At 37.0% G+C, this 20,313-nt stretch overlaps 1 protein-coding gene across 2 annotated transcripts; it reads left to right on the forward strand.

The window, feature by feature from the left end:
* The first annotated feature begins 1,367 nt into the window (after nt 1-1,367).
* On the forward strand, nt 1,368-6,107 carry foxr1 (forkhead box R1). 2 transcript variants are annotated; one of them, XM_028013846.1, is made up of 7 exons: nt 1,368-1,609; nt 1,808-1,900; nt 2,128-2,351; nt 3,737-3,799; nt 4,597-4,724; nt 5,020-5,252; nt 5,402-6,107. In XM_028013846.1, the coding sequence occupies exons 1-7, from the start codon at nt 1,489-1,491 to the stop codon at nt 5,428-5,430; spliced, it is 891 nt and encodes a 296-aa protein (XP_027869647.1). In that variant the 5' UTR covers nt 1,368-1,488; the 3' UTR covers nt 5,431-6,107. The 2 variants fall into 2 exon arrangements, with proteins under 2 accessions (XP_027869647.1, XP_027869646.1); XM_028013845.1 differs by having other exon boundaries at nt 1,369-1,609; nt 5,336-5,487.
* The last annotated feature ends 14,206 nt before the right edge of the window (nt 6,108-20,313 follow it).

The following is a 20,313-nucleotide window of genomic DNA, read 5'->3' on the forward strand; positions in this document are numbered from 1 at the left end:
AATTTGATTTCTTAATGTTTTTCTGTTGTTGTGAAATGTGTATTATTAATGTGACGGTAATAAACAGTCTGAAGAAACGGATCTTTTTTATTCATTCACGTTACATCAACCAATTAAAAATGAATCCAGCAAAGTATTTTCAGTAACATTTGCTCTGATTTAAATACATAGATTTTCTTAATATTTCCCTCCCAAGCAGTGATATTAATCGATAGCTCTGTTTCCAGGTTTTCTCTGTGCATCATTAACTGTGCCATCTTAGGACTCAGCTTTTTTCAAACCCAAAGATCTAATTTAAAAATTATTTTGAGCCTCCAGAGAAAAAAAAAATATTAAACTGTTTAGATATCAGGGCCCTTATAGATTAAAAATAAACAAAAAACATTTCTATCCAAAAACTCAGATGCTATTAATCTGAGAAATGTTTTAGAAAAAACAAATTTCTGAGCTCCAAAAGTCAAAAATGTGCAAGAAAAAAAGTCAGAAATTTTTAGATTCAACTCCAGAATTTTTTTTTTAATAATTTTTTGTATAAAGCACCAAAAGTTGATTAATGTTAAAATTTCTGATTTTTTCTGACTTTTCAATCTCCACAAATTTTCCTTTTTTATTTCTGGGAAATTTCCCAGATTAATCTCATAATTTTTGACTTTTCAAGTTCAGAAATCTCCAAGTCTTTTCTAGATTAATCTCCAACTTTTTTCAGGTTTTTTTCTTGCAAGTTTCCAACATTTGGAGCTCAGAAATGTCTTTGTTTTTTTCCTAAAAAATTTCTGAAATGAATCTCAAATTTCTGATTTCTTTTTTTGCTTGAAATTTGCTCCTTTTTTTCTTTCTGCTTCGGCTCTAATGTTCCATCGTAGAGGAGGAAATGTTGCTAAAGTCCAAAGCAAAACTTAAAACTCTGTAGATCTAGAGATGTAGCTTGGAAGTTTAACTTGAAGAAATGAACTATAACTTAACAATTTTACAATTTATGTTGATAAGAATGTGGTAAATGTTGGACTGTTATATTGTTTGATACTTTACGTGACCCAACTTAGTTTATCCTTGAATAATTTAAAAACATGTTTATGAAAAATTTCTGGAAATTGTTCGCTCAGACCAGGAAAGTTAAACAAGATGATTTGGTATTTGAACTCAAGGACTTTTCTTCAAATGTGTCAATAAATTCAAATCAACTCAAATCTTGTTTCAGTAAAAGCTGTTAAATTCTCCTCAATGGAAAAATAAAGTTTTATTTGACTTTTGCTACAACTAAACCACACAAACCAGAAGCTTTTCACTCAAACTAGATCACAAATTAAATGAACGTTATATAAAACAGCCACCCTCACGTTGTACTGTCTGTTCTGGACTGGCTGCTCTCTATTAGACCTGATTGGGTCCAATCAGGCGGTTCTGCTCCAGCTGCTGAATCAACAGCCTGCAGGCCTCACTTTCCTCCTCCTCATCAGGGAGGAAGGACCATGTGAAGCAGGTCCAAGCATGACGTTCCAGCTGAAAACCAGAGGCCGGTTCTGTGGCCTGCACTGCTCTGTGGGTCTGACTGACTGGGACATGGACAAAGAGCTCAAACTGGCAACAACCACTGACCAAAACTGTAACGGTGAACATTTTTATTATTGTTTTAATAAACTGCAGCTGCCATGCAACCACTGACTGGAAACAGTGCAGATGAATATTTGATTGTTTATGCAACACAGAGAGAAGTTCAGTGAGAATCTGGAGCTTGATTTGTCTTTTCTTAGTGTGTAAAATGTCATTTATTCATATGTGTGTCAGTGAGGTTTGTCTACTCTGACAGAAGACAAAGTGAATGATCAATATTTGGCCCAGAGACCCTCTGCAAGGGCCTGCAGAAGAAAGGATGAGTTCATTTGGTACGATAAGACATCAGGTGAGTTCACACAGAGAGAAACTTTATCCAGCTTCCCTCAATCTGTCCATTATGAATCTGTGAAGTAAAATAAGCTCAGAACAGAAGATTCATGTTCTGAACCAGCAGCTATAAAATATTTGTTTTGTTTTGACATTCTATCATTTTTCCCACTTTTGCCTCTGATGAAAGTTGCAGATTTTTTTAATGCAACGTGTTGATCTTTTTTTTTTTTTTCTCTCCATCAGACACATTTGTGAAACCGAACCTGTGGCTGTTGGTGAATCCCAACATCGCCTGTCCGGTCCGATATGTGCAGACGGACGCTGACCTCCAGCCTGAGCCGGGTCATGCCGACCAGCTGCTCCAGCTGGAGCCCGGGGACGCGGAGGGCCCGTCCACATCCGATCCGCAAACCTGCCCCCATCAGGAGGAGCTGATGCTTTCTGCTTCCTCCACAGAGAAACACACGGTAACAAACTCTCACATTACTGTTTGAGAGAATCACTTAAAAAAATAAAAAAACTGAAATCAAAGCACCACATGTGGATTTTAGCATTTATCAAACACATAGATGCATAAATTAAGGGTTTAGTTTTGTAGAAAAATAAAAAAAAATCCAAAAGATGCATGAAGAACTGAAGATTACCTAGTTAAATAACATGCAACCTTTTATTTTAATTTATTTTTTTTACATATACTACACTGCAAAAACACAACATTTTAAGTATTTTTGCTCTACTAGTGGAAATATCTTAGTATACTTACAATAAGAAAAACTATAACTTTTCAGCAAGATGTAGGAGCTTGTTTAAAATAAATAATTCCTTGATGCTGATAAAAACATATTAGTGCCACAGGTAATTATTTTACTTATAACTAGAACATTTTCATAAATTTTAAGGAATGATTCCCTTAAATTAAGCTCATATTTCTTGCTGGAAAGCCAACTGTAAGTTATATGGGTCTAATTTCAAGTTCACTCAGATATTTGAACTAAAAACTAGACAAAAATACTTAAAATTTTCATTTTGTAGTGGCAAAAATAAACCCTTTAACATGCAGTAAATGTTTATCATTTTCTTGTCCTTCATTCATGATGGGATTTAATCCCAGGTGAGATTTACATTTTCAGAAATTTATACTTGCATGTGTTTTTTTTTTTTGTTTTTCTTGTGAGAGTCACAAAGTCAAATTTCTTAAGCAATCTGCAAAATTAACATTTTTTTGTGTGGTAAATATGGAGCATCAGCTTTTTCTGTATCTTCTGCAAAGAGAATAATTTCAGGCTGCAAAGAAAAACAAAGTATAAGTAGAAGAACTGTGCAAATTATAGCTCTGCACTAAAATGATGCATCAACCAAGTCCAAAAGCACTCAAAGGTTTTCCTGGCAAGTGTGAAATATTTGAACAAACCTGCAGCTGTCTGGTTTAAATTTTGACGGTTGTTCCTGTGATTGATGGAGCTTTATGAGCTTTTATTTCCTACCTGATTGGAGCAGAAAATCAAATCCATTCTCATTTTCAGCTTCCAGCCGCATTTTCTCTCATGAATAAAATTTAAGTGGAACAATACGTTGTCAGAGTGCATGCAACGGAAACATATTAATTGGTGAAATAAATTATTCCACTAAGTCAGACCAATTTCAGACTAAAGTGTCATTAAGAAGCTAGTTTTTAATTAAATAAAAGCAGAGACTTGCACATCAACACCATCTCTATTCTGCTTGCTGTAAAAACAAATGGCAGGATTATATTTGAATGTTTCTTGTAGTTAAGGCTCCTAAATGTTCATTTGAGTCACGATAATTAGTTTTAATGTGGATTTCTTTGTTTATTCTCATCTTTAACTCTCAGATACAAGAAGATTCCAGCAAACCAGTCCGGACCAGACGGAAGGGGAAGATCACAAAAGTCGTGGTGAGGAAGAACGGCAGAAAATTTTCTATTTCAAAAATAAACATGCCAGTTTCGAAAAACTTTTCTTGGTGCAATAATTTTTTATTTATTTATTCATTTTTTTCCCATCACCTGAGTCACATGATCAACAACTGGATGTTGCCGCTGCACAAACCGCGAAGATGAATCATGCCTCAGCATGTTTTGCTTTTTTTGACTTGAGTGGACAAACTTATTCACCTCTGATTTTAATTGCTTTTCTTATTTAATGGAAACTCCACAAATGTGAAATTGTTTTTCGACGTTAGTGGAATATTGGCAAAGTTTTGTGCATATTTGTAATGGAAACGCTGCTGCTGATAGAAGTGGAAATTTTAGCTACTGGTGTGTTTTCTACAACGGCTTATTGGAGTAAATTTTAGCCAATAATTAAAAAAAATTTAAATTAATCTCAGAAATGTTCTAGAAAAAACTTGGAAAGCTGAAAAAATTTACATTTTTTGACTTTTGGAACTCTAATTTTCAGACTATTTCTAGAAAATTTCAGATTAATTTGTTTGGTTTTTTTTTTTGCAGAATTGGCATTTTCTGTTTACAATTTCACATTGTATTTATGCTTTTATTTTAAACTTTCACAAAAACTTAGAAATCAATTTAGAATCGTCATGAGCCAATCAATCTGAACTAACCTGTTAAACTTCAGACTAGCACCATTTTCTGAAGACCCTGAGGAACATGAATGGGATTCTAACGTCATTCTGTAAATGTAAAGTTGACACCAAATCGATCTTGTTTGGTTTTGTCCTCCCGTCTCTCAGGACCTGAAGTCCCTGAAGCCGGGCTGCTGGCCTCGTCCGCCGGTGAATTACTGCGTCCTGGTTGCTCTGGCACTGAAGAGCAGCCAGACGGGGAGCCTCAAGGTCCAGCAGATTTACAACTTCACCAGGTCAGAACCAAAGAGCTGGTGAATGCAGACACACTGGTTCCCTTTAAAAGTAAATGAGCCGTCTTCCACTGCCACACTTTGTATTGAGAAGGTTCTGCTCTTTTGAATGGGAGTTTTTATCTTTTAGACTGGGAGAGGGGGATGGACACTAGAATGGGGGCGAAAAAATGAAGCCATTTCTATTGATTTTTAAGAGAGAATCTACACTAATTGATCGGGCGTCAGTCTCTGTCTAGAAATGTGCTGGAAAACATTTCTGGTTTGCATTGTGGTTCATCTTCGTTTCCTCTTCCAGAGAACACTTCCCCTTCTTTCAGACGGCTCCGGACGGCTGGAAGAACACGATCCGCCACAACCTGTGCTTCAGCAGCAGCTTCCGTAAAACCTGCAACCAGCTCTGCAAAGAGGGGAAGAGGAAGTCGTGCTTCTGGCACCTGACGCTGGACGGCCACCGCCGGCTGCAGGACGAGCTCCACACGCTGACCGGCGAAACCCTAAAGATGCTGGAGAGGAGCATGTCCAACCCAGGTCAGCTCACAAAGTCCTCATTCTGAAAAAAATCTCAATTAAGAAAAAAATCTGATTTTATCTCCTTTTTTCTGAATTTCTAGCCAGCCTGGCAGAAGTCATTTGTGAGATAAAAGGTTAAAGTAAATGCTTTTCTTTTTGCATTTCAGATGTAATATGGAGTTTATTTAAAATGTGATTCCTGCAGGTTTCAATGCACTTAAAATGATGCATAATAAAATATGCATATCATTCAGTTGAGTTGTCTTTAAATGTGGTCTTTTTTTATTTATGCAAAGTAAAAACAACTTTTTGCTTACATCTCTATCATCTATCGGCGCTTTAAGCAATCTCACTGCAAGTTAAATAAATCTACAGATGTTGAGGTAAAATGATCAAAGACTTGCTGACATGTTTTCCAGAAAGATGGAAGAAAATACTTCATATCTGCTCCTTTGAAAGTTGAGATGCAACTTCTACGTTTGTCGTTTTATACTGTGACTTCACCAAACTGAGCTTTGGAGTTCCTCTGGGACGTGTGCTCAGTCCTTCTGCATTTACCTGATCGGCGGCGTAGTACCACATAAATCAGCAGGTTGGGATTACAGAGAAGTTTCTCCTTGAATCTTATCGTCACCCACCTGACGTCCCTCAGGAGGCTGAAGCAGGAAATCTTGATTCAGCAGCTGCAGCAGTTTCACATGCAAACTGTTTGAAGGGAATAAAACATTTGTGATGAGGCGATCTGACTCTACTTTTAATGTTTGGTCTTTAGTCGTCTGGAGGAAATCTTTGCTCCACCGAGTGCTAATGGGTTCATATAGATGCTTGAATTTCAAATGGAGGTTTTCAAGGTTTGGAAAGTGCTTGATTTCTATGTAAAGTTCTTGATATTCAACCTGCAAACTTTGTTATAAAATGCAATCCAACATTTGATTAAAACCCTAAATTTGAAAAAAACATATTGTGGAAATTTAACAATTATTGAAAAAGAGGGAAGATTTTTTTTATAGATAATTTTTATTAAATTAGCATTCTGTTTTCAGACCAGTCAGGTGTATTGGTGGGTGTGTCAAATATTTCAATAACATTAGTAGTAACAGTAATAATTATCATATTGTGAATGGAAACTTTTTTTTCTGGTTGTATTTTTATCTCCACAGTGTGCTGCTGGAAAAGGTTGGAAACATTCCTTGAAAATGCTTCAGTTTTACCGTTACTGTCCCAAATAACTAGAATGTGTTGCATTTTATTTCTTAGGTGACACGGTGGGAGATTTACACACTTTTCTATGAATAAGGAAAACATATTGTCTATAACTTCAAATTTAAATTTTGTCTAAATCTAAACAGATGCTCAGGATGTCACTACTTTGTTTATAAATGCACTGCAGTCTATTTTGTCACACTTTCCTTTTTAAATGAACTTTACAAATAAAATAAACCCATATTTTTAATTTTTTTATTAAAGGTCAGAATTTATAAGCCAGAAACATTGAATTTGATTCAAGTAAACCTCAGTAAGAACCGACCTCATGTTATTGGTGCTTTGCAGAAAACAGACACCTTTTGGGTCATTTGCCTGCTCCTCCAAAGCTTCAGGGCTAAATGGTTTTGTCGTTTAGGTCTGCAGGTAAATCTATCCTTCATTTGCCAGAAGTCAAATGTTTTCTAGGTCTGCAGGATTAAGGTGGGTGTGATGGCTGCGTTTAAATCTCTATAGTGAGTGTCGTAAATAACACACGAGACGGGAAGAAGCTGCTAGATCCTCAACTGGAAGAATCAGGGCAGGTAATGGCACCGCTTAAACACATTCATACTTTAATTAGTTTAATTTGAATCTGATGGGGTTCACACTGCAGAAAACCAAAATCTTACCAAATACTTCTGGTCTAGTTTCTACTGCAAATATATTTGTAAACTTGAAATAAGACAAAAGTAACTTTTCAGCAAGAGATGAGCTTTTTTTAAGTAAATAAATCCATAATGTTGATGGAAAAAGTTCTAGTTCTACTGGTAGATTATTTCACTTATAACAAGACATTTTCCATGTTATACGTTCATTTATTTGCCAATGAAACTAGAACATTTTCATCAGTATTAAGGAATTATTTACTTAAAACAAGCTCTTATGTCTTGCTGAAAAGTTGCATTTAACAGGATATTTGTGCTATAAACTAGACAAAAACAGTTGGTAAGATTTTCTGTAGGTCTTGAACTGAATTATGTTCATTTCGATATTTAGTTTTTCATGTTCCCTAGTAATGCATTTGGTTCATGTCTGATCAGAAACTCGCCTCTGAATTAATTCCCTGCTTTATTCGAAGCAGGTTTCTGAAAACAGAGTTTGAAGATGAAGAGCAGCCTCTGTGACCCTTTGATTCTCCTCCTCATCCTCGGCAGCAGCGGTGTTGTAGACGGCCTGGGATCTGTGGTGGTCATTTCATACAATCACATTATATATCCTTTAACCTGGGAGCGTGCCCAAAGCTACTGCAGGAGGTAAGATTCCTGATGATGCATTTACTCAACGTGTAAACGAGGAGTAGCTAAAGGAACGCATATTCTCATATTTACTGAGTTGTGACTTAAGAATTAAGATTATCGTGAATATTCAGTGTCTGACCCTTATTTAAAAAATCCCATGAAAATCACATGTGAAAGTCACATGTGATTACATGTGGTTCACACAAATGTTTACATGTGAAAGATGTGAATCACATGTGAAAGCATGTGTTTTTGTGTGATTTTGGAACGTTTCGTGGTAAAATCCTGTGATTCACATGCGATTCACACATTTCTACATATGGAAATGTGATATAAATATATATAATTATTATATATACAATTATAAAATAATGGGACCACCTTATTTACCATGAAAATGTCCAGTTTCTTCATATTATTCACTTCTCACGATGAATATGAGGTCACATGTCAATCTCATATAATTTTCCAAGACATAACTGCAAACTAAAGTAAACTTGTATCTAGGAATCAAGACTTCTAAGACAAGTAAATATGTACACAAAACAACAATTTATTTACTTCTGTTTGAAACTGTTGAGAACCAGAAACAACTTTTAACATTTGACCATGACATCATGCAGATTTGCCCCAAATTAGGTCCAGACAATAAACATGTGGAAACCAGATGTGTAGAAACGGGTTTAATACCATCAGTGCCGGTCCAGAGAGGGAAAACAGAACCTCAGCGCCTGGTCCTTCACGTTGTCTCAGGAGAGACTGTAGCATTCAACTGTGATCCCTCTGAGTCTCCTTAATGTATTCAAGAGTGGTTAGAACACACACACACACACACACACATGTTAGCTTGCATAGGGGTCTTCTTATATGTGTCAGTAACCACAGGTGAAGGTGCTGTGGGTCCTGATGCTCAGGTGGGGAGTTTTCCTTCTCCAGTGCTGAAGGTGATGAGGTCTGGCTGTTCTGATGTGTTGCTACATTCATTCCTCATCTGAGCTTCACTGGACCACTGGCCTCCAACGAAATGTAAAAATTAATAAAACAAAGCTCTTATGATCATGACTACATTTCATGTACGCGCCCACGCCCACACCCACCCCCACGCACGCACACACAGCAGTGTGTGCGTGCGTTTTTACATCAGTATGTAATTAACCTACTGCCAATGAAAGTAGGTTAATTACCTACTTTAACCTACTTTCAGTATGTAATTAACCAGAATGACTCTGATCTAAATAAAGCAGCATAACGTGACGTTGTGCTGTCAGGCTAAAAAAACACTTCAGTTGATAAAACTATGATTCTCTTGGCAATTAAAAGAAAAATCACTCAGTGTTAAAAACAGTAACAGGTCAATTTATATTTTTCAACTGGAAGAACGTCATCGTAATGGCAGCTCACACATCTGGACGCGCTCCAGACATGGAGGGAGAAATGGCCGTTTTATTATAACGGTCCTCACCTTTAATTTTGACTGAATAAACAGCTGCCGTGTGTTGTGCCCTCCATTAAAAAAATAGCCGAGGTAAAGTTTAAGTAGTGAAGCATCCACACTAGTTTGTTTTGGGAGCTGATAAAGCCTTCAAACTGTAAAATCGGCCAGCATTCAGTTAACGTTTAGCTGGCTTAGCATGACTTCAGTACTAAGGAAAAGTTCACCAGTACATCACCATCAGTACGCATTACTTTCCAGATTTATATTTCTGTGTAAATTCAAAACAAGTAAAACATTTCTTACCTTTTGTTCGGGGAAAAAAAGCCACTTCGAGTCCACTTTATCCATAAAAAAAGAGAAAGAATGCGCTCAACTATCTTTTCTCTTTTTTTTTTAACCGTCCTCAACTTACGGAAGAGGATTAGGGCCACCGAAAAAAACACACAAAAAAAAAGAATTCTGACTTTAATCTCAGAATTCTGACTTTAATCTCAGAATTCTTTTTCTTTTTTTCCGGTGGCCCTAATCTTCTTCCGTACATCACACTATCAGGTGTGAAAATGCTATAAAATAAAGTCCTCCTGAAATCTGCAGTGAATTTCCTTCATCACTGAAATGGTTGCCTGTAAAATTCTGAATGTGGTACAAATAAAATAAAATGCCGATTGAATAAAGGTCTAGAATGTCCTACTTACTAAACTTACTGCCTGTGAGAACATTGCTCTAAATCTGCAGGTTTACTCATTATTTCCATTACTGTAGAAGGTGTTTTTTTTTTTTTTGCTCTGAATTGTTTCTCCTCTGGATTTAGCTACCTCTTTAATTATGCAACACTGGTGCACTACATTCTTACCTCTTTAAAAAAAAAAGCTTTTACTTTGTTTTGTTTCATCTATTCTTTAACTGTGTTGTGCTTCTCTATCTGCTATCATTTTTCAGTCAAGAAAGAAACATATCTACATAATTTTACTTTTTCATGCACTCATACATTTTAAAAGTTAAAATGTCTTCTGCAATGTCTCCTTACAAATCCATGATTTAATTTTTTTTTTCCTGCAGTGAATTCACTGACCTGGCCACCTTCTATTCACTGTCGGATGTAAACGCTATCAGCTTTACTTGGTATTACTCCTGGATCGGTCTGCACAAAGTGACGACTGTGTCAGACAACAAGTGGGTCTGGTCTGACTATCAAACCCACGATGTCAACTGGCAAGACCACAAGGAAAACGCCGTGGGAAACTGTGCTTTTATCACATACAACGACAAAAAGTAAGAGACTCAAAGCGATTCAAGTCAACATTGTCGGGTAAACTTAAAGCCTTCTACATTAAATAAATGTTTCATAATTTTTTTTGCTAGATTTTTCACTAATTACCATCCTCTTCATTGTGAGAAGAATGGTAAGATGGTAGAAATATCATCTTGGGTTCAGGCTTGTTTATCACAGCTCAATTTTACATTGAGTGTTAGTTTTGTTTGTGAAACCACCTTTATGTAGTAAGTCATTTTAAATTTCCACCTTCCTTTCTCTGGACACATTTATGTTGCCAACCCTGAACCCTTAGATCTTTATTGTAACAATAAATCAAACATGACTTAAAAGTAACTTGACTTCACAATTTTATGCCTTGAAATTGGGTGTCTGTCTCTTTAAGAAGCTCCTGCTCTTTCTGACACTCCACTTTTAACCCGTCATCACAACAGTGCTCCTTTGTTATGCCGTTTACAGCCGGTTTTAGAAGCGCTGGCTTCCTAATATCAGCAGATGAGCATTTCCTCCAGGTGGAAACGGCGTCGCTTTGTGGGAGAATCAATCAAGTTTACCTTGAATCGCAGTTTAAGCTGTTCTACGTATTAAAAAACATAAAATTACAACTACTTTTCTGCCACCAAAGATTCAAAGACTTCTGAAACGTACACAAAAGAATCAAAGCCCTCCAAATATATTTTTAATGAGGGATGAACATTGCAACACGACTCCCAGAATCTTCTGTTAATCTTGTTTTCTCAAACGTTGATGATTCAGTAAATGTCGATGTTGTCTTTACAGGGTTTACGTCGGAGACTGTGAAAACCGTCTGTTCTTCACCTGTCGGAGGTCTAGTGGGAGTTACGTCTTTAAACCCGAGGCAAAGACTTGGTCAGAAGCGTCGGAGTACTGCAAGTCAAACTATTACGACCTGGTCAGTTTCTCCAGCAACAAGTTTGACGACATCTTCTTTGACCGGGAGATTCCCACCTGGATCGGTCTGCACAGAGACGGTAAACGGTCACTGCTGAAACCAGACTCATGATTTCAAAAAATATGATGATGTTGAACCGATTCACTTCTGAAATATTTACAGTGCCAACCCAAGCTTTGGTTTCTACTGCAAACCTTTAGATTTTTCATTGGGATTTTATTCCAAAGAAATACTAAATATTGAGCCAGTTATAATAACACTTTGATGTAGTAATAATAATAATCTGAGAAGGATTGGAAAGAAACCCATTGATCCGCCCTCTGCCCCTCAGTGAGTCACGTTTAAGTAAATCAGGAAACCTGCTTGTTTAAACATTTGGCTGATTTGCAATTCAAACAAAAAAGTCAACATGAATATCATTCAGTGTGACTTCCTGGTTAAAAGCTCTTTTTCATTTGTATATTTTGCAGGAATAGATTCTTCTGAATCGTTATTTTAAATTAGTCTCATTGTTTCTCAACCATGGCTGTTTATATTGTTTCTTTGCTGCCACATAAATAAATGTTATTGACAAACAACTGCAGTTTTTAACAACCTGCAGTGGGAAAATAATGACTGACCTGATCTCATAATCCTTCCCAAACTTCACACCTTTGACACCTTTAATGTTCTTGCAAATGTTTAAATTTTGTTGCTTCGTTGTTTTTTTTCTTTTTTTTTTTTTTTTGATCAAAATGATCTGAAATGTGTGGCATGCATTTTTTATTCAACCCCATTTAGTCAACAGTTTCAAACATTTAGAGAGCAATTCTGGTTTAAGTTGCAGAGTTGGTGCAGGATAAAGAGTTTAGGGCGTTTTTAGGATTATTAAACAGAACCGTGCCAATAAATTTCCCACCTCTTTTTCACAGGAGCATCGTGGAAATGGAGCTGGGGAGACTCCGAATATACTAACTGGTTGGAAGGAGATCTGAGTGTCGGCAGTGGCTGCGGCTCGCTCTCCTCAATGAAGAAGACGGCGCCCCAAAGCTGTGATACTCTTCTCCCGTCCCTCTGCATCGCAGACAATCTGGTCCTGGTGAAGGAGAAGAGGAGCTGGGAGGAGGCGCTGGAGCACTGCAGAGGCCTCCGCTCCTCCAGCAACAGCAACCGGCGCTACGACCTGCTCAGCCTGCAGCCTGCAGACAATCAGGACTTCATCAAGACCAAGGTCATGCAGGCCGACACCGAGGAGGTGGGAGGCAAACATGAATGTAGAGGAATGCCTCATAAAATATCATTTTATGAGACATTTGCATTGTTAATGTAAGGTAAACGAGAATAAAAGGTGTTCAAAAATTAGGAAGAACTTGATTTTAATTTTAAAACATCAAACTCGATTCAAAAGAAGTCAAATGATAAATAACGTAGATTTGGGCCAAACTAACTGTTGGCAGAAAAACTGTAAAAGTAAAAAACACTCGATGAAGATTAATTAAAAATACAGGAGTAATACTTTTAACCACATAAAATGATGGAATAATATTTATTCCCTTGGTGTTATATGGAAGCTTATATAGAAAAAGCTAATTTTATAAATGATCATTTTACACCAGCACTCTAAATATTATTAAAGGTTAAAATGGAGCAGCAGCTCAGGTTTACCAGCTGGGAGGAAAATTTAGGATGAGAAAACATTTTCTTTAAAAACACAACTTTTATTTTTCACAGATCTTGTTCAAGTCTTAATTTCTTATTCCCTCATAAATGCAGATTTTAAAATAAATAAATATTTAGTTCTTAAAATGTGGCTGAGGGGCATTACATTCAGCAAAATGTTTAATTTGCAACTTGTTTCAAGTTTAAGTTTAATATTTAAACTTGAAGCCAAATTCTACAGAACTGTAAAAAATAATCCGTTGTTTCTGCAGGTTTGGACCGGCCTGCGTTTCCTGGCTGGTGATTGGCTGTGGGTGAACGGAGCAGACATGTTGTACACCGATCTGCCCTTCTGCCCCGCCCCGTGGCAACACTGTGGGATCCTGTCCAAAAGCAACAGCAGCATGGAGACCAGGGATTGTTCAGAGGGAAAAAACTTCCTGTGTTACAGTTACACACCTGTGGTCTAAATAAAGGTCTTTAGAAAAATCTGTTTCCCCTGGCAGAAACAGATATTAAAGTTTAGCAAATACCACAGATTATCTGTTACATTTAGTTTACTTAATAGGCATAAATATTTAATCAACTTTTATATATCTTTATTTGGCCATGTTTTACTATTTCCTGTGTTTTATAACTATAATTCACCACATTTCTGGCCTTAATTTCAAAAGCCACACCCAGGCCTAATTTAAAGTCAGACATTTTCAATCAAGAAATTACTAAAATGGGACCATCTTGACAACATGAAGTAGACCAAAGGATCTGAAAAAGCATCGGTTCAAGTCGTCAGTCGGTCTGGAAAGGGTTTCTAAGACTTTGTGACTCAGGAGAAACGCAGATGGAGAAAATAAGGAAACGGTGGAGAAGTTGCTGCAACGTCGACTCATCTGGAGGCCACAGCGATTCAGAGCAACTTCTAGAGATTTCTTTGGCTTCAGGAAGTTCATGATTCAGCAATAAGAGAAAGAGAGAAAGAAAGACTGGGCTGGATTAAAAGTCCACTGCTAAGATGATGTTATCTCTAAAATCTGAAGTTGGGATTGTTACTTTGTTGCTTGAACCATTTGAACCACAATTGTAATTTACTTAAGGTGTCAGCTCAGTTGTTTCTGAAAAAAATTACTTTTTGAATTATTGTATATAGTTAGCAAGATTTTGCTGATTGAAATTATTGCTAAAACTTTTACCATTATTGCAATAATGTTGCAAATAATTGTGAATTTCTTCTATATTTTCCAAGCAGACACATCAAACTTTTAGCTAAAAATTGTATCAGAATTTTCAGAAAATGTCTGAAGTCATTTTGAGTGTCACAAAAAATATTTGTACACGTGTTCAACTGAGATTCTTTTGTAGAAATTACAATAAAGCAATTTAAACTAAAAAGAATGAGGTGCATTTTTTTATTCTTGTGGGTTTATAGCATGTAGTTTGAATCATTGTGACAAAGTAACGTCCATAGTTGCAATGTGGAAATCCACCACCAGATGTCACCAAAATCAGCACACAAACCAAATCTTGAAATATTTATGTTCGTGGTCGTATCAAATATGTTCCTGATCTAGCTTGATTAAAAAACATGTTTTTTATTACTGACATAATTGTTATTCACGCCATGACTCAAAGCAACAATACTGTTCCAATAAAACTGTGACTTTAAACATAGTGGAGATGAAATGAAGGAACTTAGATGCGGCAGAAACCTGCTAACTTGATAACAGATCGTAATCTGGTAATTTTATCACCTTTAAGCTTAAAAAAATTAATATATTGAGGAAAATCGAGAAGCAGTGTTGAGGGACTTGGTGATTCAGTCAAAATTAGTTTTTCTATATCAAGTTTTAGCATCTTGACATCAGAATCACTCCCAAAGGTTTTCGACCTTAAACTAGATTTGTTTCCTGTTGCATAATTAATTATTGAACTGACTGTAGTGTTACATTTAGACACAGTTTTTTCCTTACTGGAGAACTACAAGCCTCTCAATCTATAGCTGAAGGTATGTTCTCTTGTCTCTCCCATTTTGTGGAGTGGTTAGGAAAAATTGGCTGATGATATCATAGTTTTGCTGCAGAGACACAGGAAGCTTCAGTCAAAGTCACATTACAGATTATTTAGTTATCTTTATTTTACAGGAACTGTTGGGGTTGCCCATTATTGTGATGCTCTTGGCTTAAAATGGTACATGCATAAAAAACTCAATTTAATAAGATGAATTGTTCAAATTATGCAGCAGCAATAAATGAGGAATTTACTTTAAAAACTTTTACTCCAAAAACTTAAACAGAATTTTAAAAATTACAATTATTTATGTAGAAAAATAATTTCACAGCCCTGTTCTTCAGGTTCTTTGTTCATTTGCCAGCAGTCAAATATTTCTGACAGACAGTGACAACACCAGACTGAAGGTTGATTTTCACTGTGTCTTCTACGCAAATAATGAGTTTAAATCATGGAAGCTGAAACAACAGGACCTGCAGTCGAGGTCTGGTGGCTCGTAAAGCAGCAACACTTTCCTGAGAGGACGAAGCATCATACCAGGTAATCACACAACACTGGGAATACTGGAATTATTTTATTTATTCATACTCTTTACTGCAAGGCAATGTGTGTTAAATAAAAACTTTAGTTTGAATTAACCTTCTGCATTAATAAAGCCTTTTCTTTATAGAAACTGAATGATGAAGAACCTTTCTGGATCCTGGATCTTTCTTATCCTCAGCACAAGCTTTGCATTTTCCCTGAAATCAGTACTGGAGAGAAATTACATGTACAGCGTTTACCCAACCAGCTGGGAGAACGCGCGGGACATCTGCAGAAGGCGAGATTTCTGTATTGTACTTTTCATTACTAAAACTAATCAATGTTGAATTCTAAGTGTGAATGAAAAGTTGCTTTTGTCGGAAAAACAAACTCAGGCACCAAGAACCAGACTTGTCAGAATTATCGCTTCACGCATCTTTGATGGTGAAAACCTTACATGTGTTCACACGTTTGGAAGAGGCGGAAATAATTCTGGAAAATCTCATTTTATTTTCCGTGTTATCAGCAAAAAGGATGGAAAGTGTTGGTGAGACGTTCTCCCGCTGCATCGGACCAGAACCGAGCAAGGGGCGGTGAATGTGTCAATTGGTCTTCTAAACTATCTGCTCTGTTCTGTGGTTAAATTATAATGGCTTCTGGAAGTTGAGTAATTCTGATTGGTCCACAAAATTCAGACCAATCACAATATGAGTGGAAAAAAAGAGGCTGAGGACGAAATAACAGGATTTTCATCATGAAGCTGCGATGAAAACCAATTGTGACAGTTCAGCTCGACTCTGAAGAGACCTTAAAAGTCCATCAAAGGTCCATCAAATCCCTGAAGGACCCTGGGTTTGGGTCAGGGCCTGGCGCCGGCCCAAAACCCAGACTACATACTCACAAGGACCCAGCCCAAGAAAGATTCAGGAAATATTATGAAACAACCGGAGAGTTGGATAGAACTCTCCAATCCAGTACTGGTTTGAATCTTACATGAAGAAGAGGGATTTCTATGTTTAAAATTATTTGTTTTCATCAAAGTGGACAGAAGTCACATACGGGACACCCCAAGGCTCAGTCCTCTTATTCAACATCTTTATGCTCCCACAAGCTCAGGTTATAACAGGAAATAAGATTGGCTACCGTAACCGTGCAGATGATACACAGCTCTACATTACGATGTCACCAGGTGACCTTTGAACCCATCGATCACTGAACAGATGCTTAGAACAGATAAACGTGTGGATGTGCCACAACTTCCTCCAACTGAACAGAAACAAACCTGAAGTTATTATCTGTGGACCTAAAGAGGAACGATCTAGAGTTATAGATCTAGAGTTTCCAGTTGTTACAGCTGGAAACTAGAGATCAGACTGGACTCTGACCTGAACCTTCAGAGCCACATAAAGTCAGTTACAAAGTCGGCCTTCTATCACGTAAAGAACATTTCCAGGATTAGAGGACTTATGTTTCAGCAAGATCTGTTTTTATCTTTGGTCACATTGATTACTGATTACACAGCGTCTTCACAGGTCTGCCTAAAATAATCAATCCTCCAGCTGCAGCTGATCCAGAGTGCTGCTGCTGGAGTTCTGACTAAAACCAGGAAGACAGAGCACATCACCCAGTTTGAAAGTCCTTCCACTGAGAGAATAGACTTTTAAATACTGATGTTAGTTAATAAATCACTGAACTGCTTAGCACCACAATACTTTAAAGATCTGCTGTTGTATAAACTTTCCAGAACCTCTGAGGTCTTCTGGTTCTGCTCTGCATCCAGAACCAGAACCAAACATGGAGAAGCAGCATTCAGCTTCTATGCACCACAAATCTGAAACAAACTTCCAGAAAACTGCAAAACAGCGGAAACACTGAGTGCCTTTAAATCCGGACTAAATCCCCACCTGGTTAGAGTTGCCTTTGAAACATAATTAGTGAAACATTAACCAACATTTTCTGTAAAAATAGAAAAATTGAGAAAAATTGATGTTTCAATTAATTGTTTTTGTTTTTGCTTTATAATTTAAAGCACTTTGAACCGGCTTGTTGCTATAGAAATAAACTTGACTTGATTTCTAAAGCATACAGAGCAGTGTATGGAACCTGTATTATGAGTGGAGTCCATGACTTTAAAAGAAACTTCAGTTTGAGTTTAGAAAACTCCCAAAACTCTCAGTGAGGGTGATTGACTTTGAGGTTCTGCTATTTTTGTCTTTTTCAACTTGAGTGCAACAGTTGAATTACCTGTTGCTGTTTCATTTTTGCTCAAGTCATATTGGAGTGTCACAACATTTCAGACATTTCAGGCATGGTTGTTGTTCCATAAACAGACATGCCCAGGTGAAAGAAAGAAAGAAAAATACAATATCAATTGACTGAAGAAATCCAGTTATTCTTCTTCTAAAGATCCAGATGAAGCTCAAAAATATGAAGCAGTGACAGTTCAACAGAAATTAATTTTGAAAACTTAAGCTTTGATTTAAACGTTTACATCAAGAGGGAAGAATTTGCAACTAATTTCTCAGTTTTCCATAATCAGTTTTTTGATTTCTGGAAAATGTGAGATAGTCGAACATTAGAGGTTTGATTGAGCTGCAGGTAAGTAGATGAATGTTCTCACTTCATTCTGAAGATTTTCACATTTTCAGCTGCATAGTTTTACTTCTGAGTATATGTGTTTTCAGTAAAGGAGCTATGAAATTAATTAAAGAAATTATTTGTGACTTTGCAATAAGAAATCTGATTTTTTTTTTTTTATTCCCTAAAGCCACTACACCGACCTGGCCACCGTCTACTCAAAAGCAGATGTGCAGTACCAGAACCTGGGGCGATATTACGCCTGGATCGGCCTGGGTGGAAACGGCGCTCAGTGGTTTGATCTTGTGTTGTCTGAAGGGAAGGGATATTATCTCAACTCTTTTCAAAACCAAAACTTGGCCTACAGTGCAGAATGTGTGGCAGCCAGCTACCATGTCTGGCGTGATAACAGGTAACATGAGACTGCTTTAGGGATTAATCTGTTGATTAGCATGAAAATTTGTATGCAAACCAAGTGTGAAAATATGTACAAATGACAGTTAGTAATATATTCCAATTAAATATGCTTGAAAATCCCAAAAGTTGGGTCTCATGTGACCCACAATTGGTCGCATGAGAGCATCAATAAATTCAGACTTTGACTAATTGCAGTTCCTATGTGGAGTTCATTTAGAGCAGTGGTCCCCAACCACCGGGCCGCGGTGGTTTGGTAAAACAGCTTGCCAAATTTAACATAATCGATGGTGGCATGTCGGTTTATAAGAATCTTTTTGCCCAGAAGAAAAAAGAGCGACAACATCTACCGATAAATATGTTCTTCTCTCGAAAAAACCCACCTGCACCGCGGGCTTTAGAAGAAAAAAAAAACCCGATACAGAGCGGAGTCAGGATGCAGCGGCTCAGTCAGAAGAGCAGTGAAATACACACGAGTCACTGTTTGTCCTACTGTACTTTGTTTTGTTTTTTTTCATAATAATTTTTTATTTTCTCCCGTTCTAAGCCAATAACTCAGGTCGCGGTGGGGCGGCGCTGATCTCCGCAATTCGGGCATGGGAATCCGCTTTCAGTTCATATTAAAATTATTATTTTACAGTACAGTAGTTAATTGTAAAAATAAAAAAAATAAAAAAATTGTTTATACAGTACTTTTTATTTGTTAAACAAATGTTTGGGCCTGTAAAAAGGTTTTGTTCTTTGGTTTCAATGTATTATGGAAAAAATTAAAGGTTCCTGCTTCGCCGATTTCGCCTATCGCGAATCGGAATCCTCTCTTGCTTGGGAGAGGACCTGCGAGGAAGCTGGATAGTCGAGTAAGTTATAACTTTTACTATTTGAAAATATTTTCCCTTATTTGAGCTATTCAAAGCTGTCCAGCAAAACCGTTGAGTCGCATTAAATAAACGCCGAATAAGCTTATTTAACGCTTATTCTGTCATCGGAAGTCATACTGAGGAGTCTCCTCTCAAGACGCCCAGAGCGGCTATGAGGCGCGTCTAGAGCCAAATGTCACTCCTCTGACGTCAAAGCGCAAACGCGTCGAACTTGAAGCGTCGAAACGCGTTCGGTGTGAACGAACCATAGGAATACATGTGTATGGAAACACCGTAGTGACAATAATAATCCAAAATAAAACCCAAATGAGAACCAAAAACACTAGCAGTCTTTGATTATGACAGTTAGTGGAAGAAATAGCTCAATTTTCAACATGATTTTTATTTTTGTTTGCATTAATCATTTCTGGGTTCTCTTTGCTTCTTACTTCATTCTGCATGGCTGGCGCTCTGCACTAACAACAGTAAACTACTAATCAACAGGTAGGAAGTGGATCCATTAGCAATAAGTTTTTAAAACCAAAAAGATTTTTTTTATTAAGTATGTTTATGTACTGTCATCGGAAGTCAGAATAACTTTTTAATCTTATACAAATTGGCTAACTTTATCAATAATTTATGGTAATTATTTATGCTCCTTTGTTTTTGTTTCTCTTGAAAGAATCTATGGCCTGAATTGTGGAAGTGATTTCTTCTTCATCTGCCAGGATAACCGTCCACATTATGAGCGTAGTAACTATGGAAAGGATTATATTTTTGTACCTGAAGCAAAGAGCTGGTCTGAGTCTCAGCAGTACTGTAACAAAAACAATGGAGAGCTGGCAAATATCGCCGGTTCTGATCTTTACAACAACGTTCACAATGAGAATTTTCCCATCTGGATTGGACTCCATAGAGAAGGTAAAGACTCGGGGCTACAGTTTGCTGCAATTTTTTATAAAA

The sequence above is a fragment of the Xiphophorus couchianus genome, chromosome 4 (assembly GCF_001444195.1).
Source record: "Xiphophorus couchianus chromosome 4, X_couchianus-1.0, whole genome shotgun sequence".
Classification (NCBI taxonomy): domain Eukaryota; kingdom Metazoa; phylum Chordata; class Actinopteri; order Cyprinodontiformes; family Poeciliidae; genus Xiphophorus; species Xiphophorus couchianus.

Coding starts and splice junctions, on each gene's coding strand:
- foxr1 (XM_028013845.1), top strand. CDS start 1,489: ATGACGTTCCAGCTGAAAACCAGAGGCCGGTTCTGTGGCCTGCACTGC. Junction 1,610..1,807: donor CACTGACCAAAACTGTAACG/GTGAACATTTTT, acceptor CTACTCTGACAG/AAGACAAAGTGAATGATCAA. Junction 1,901..2,127: donor TTGGTACGATAAGACATCAG/GTGAGTTCACAC, acceptor TCTCTCCATCAG/ACACATTTGTGAAACCGAAC.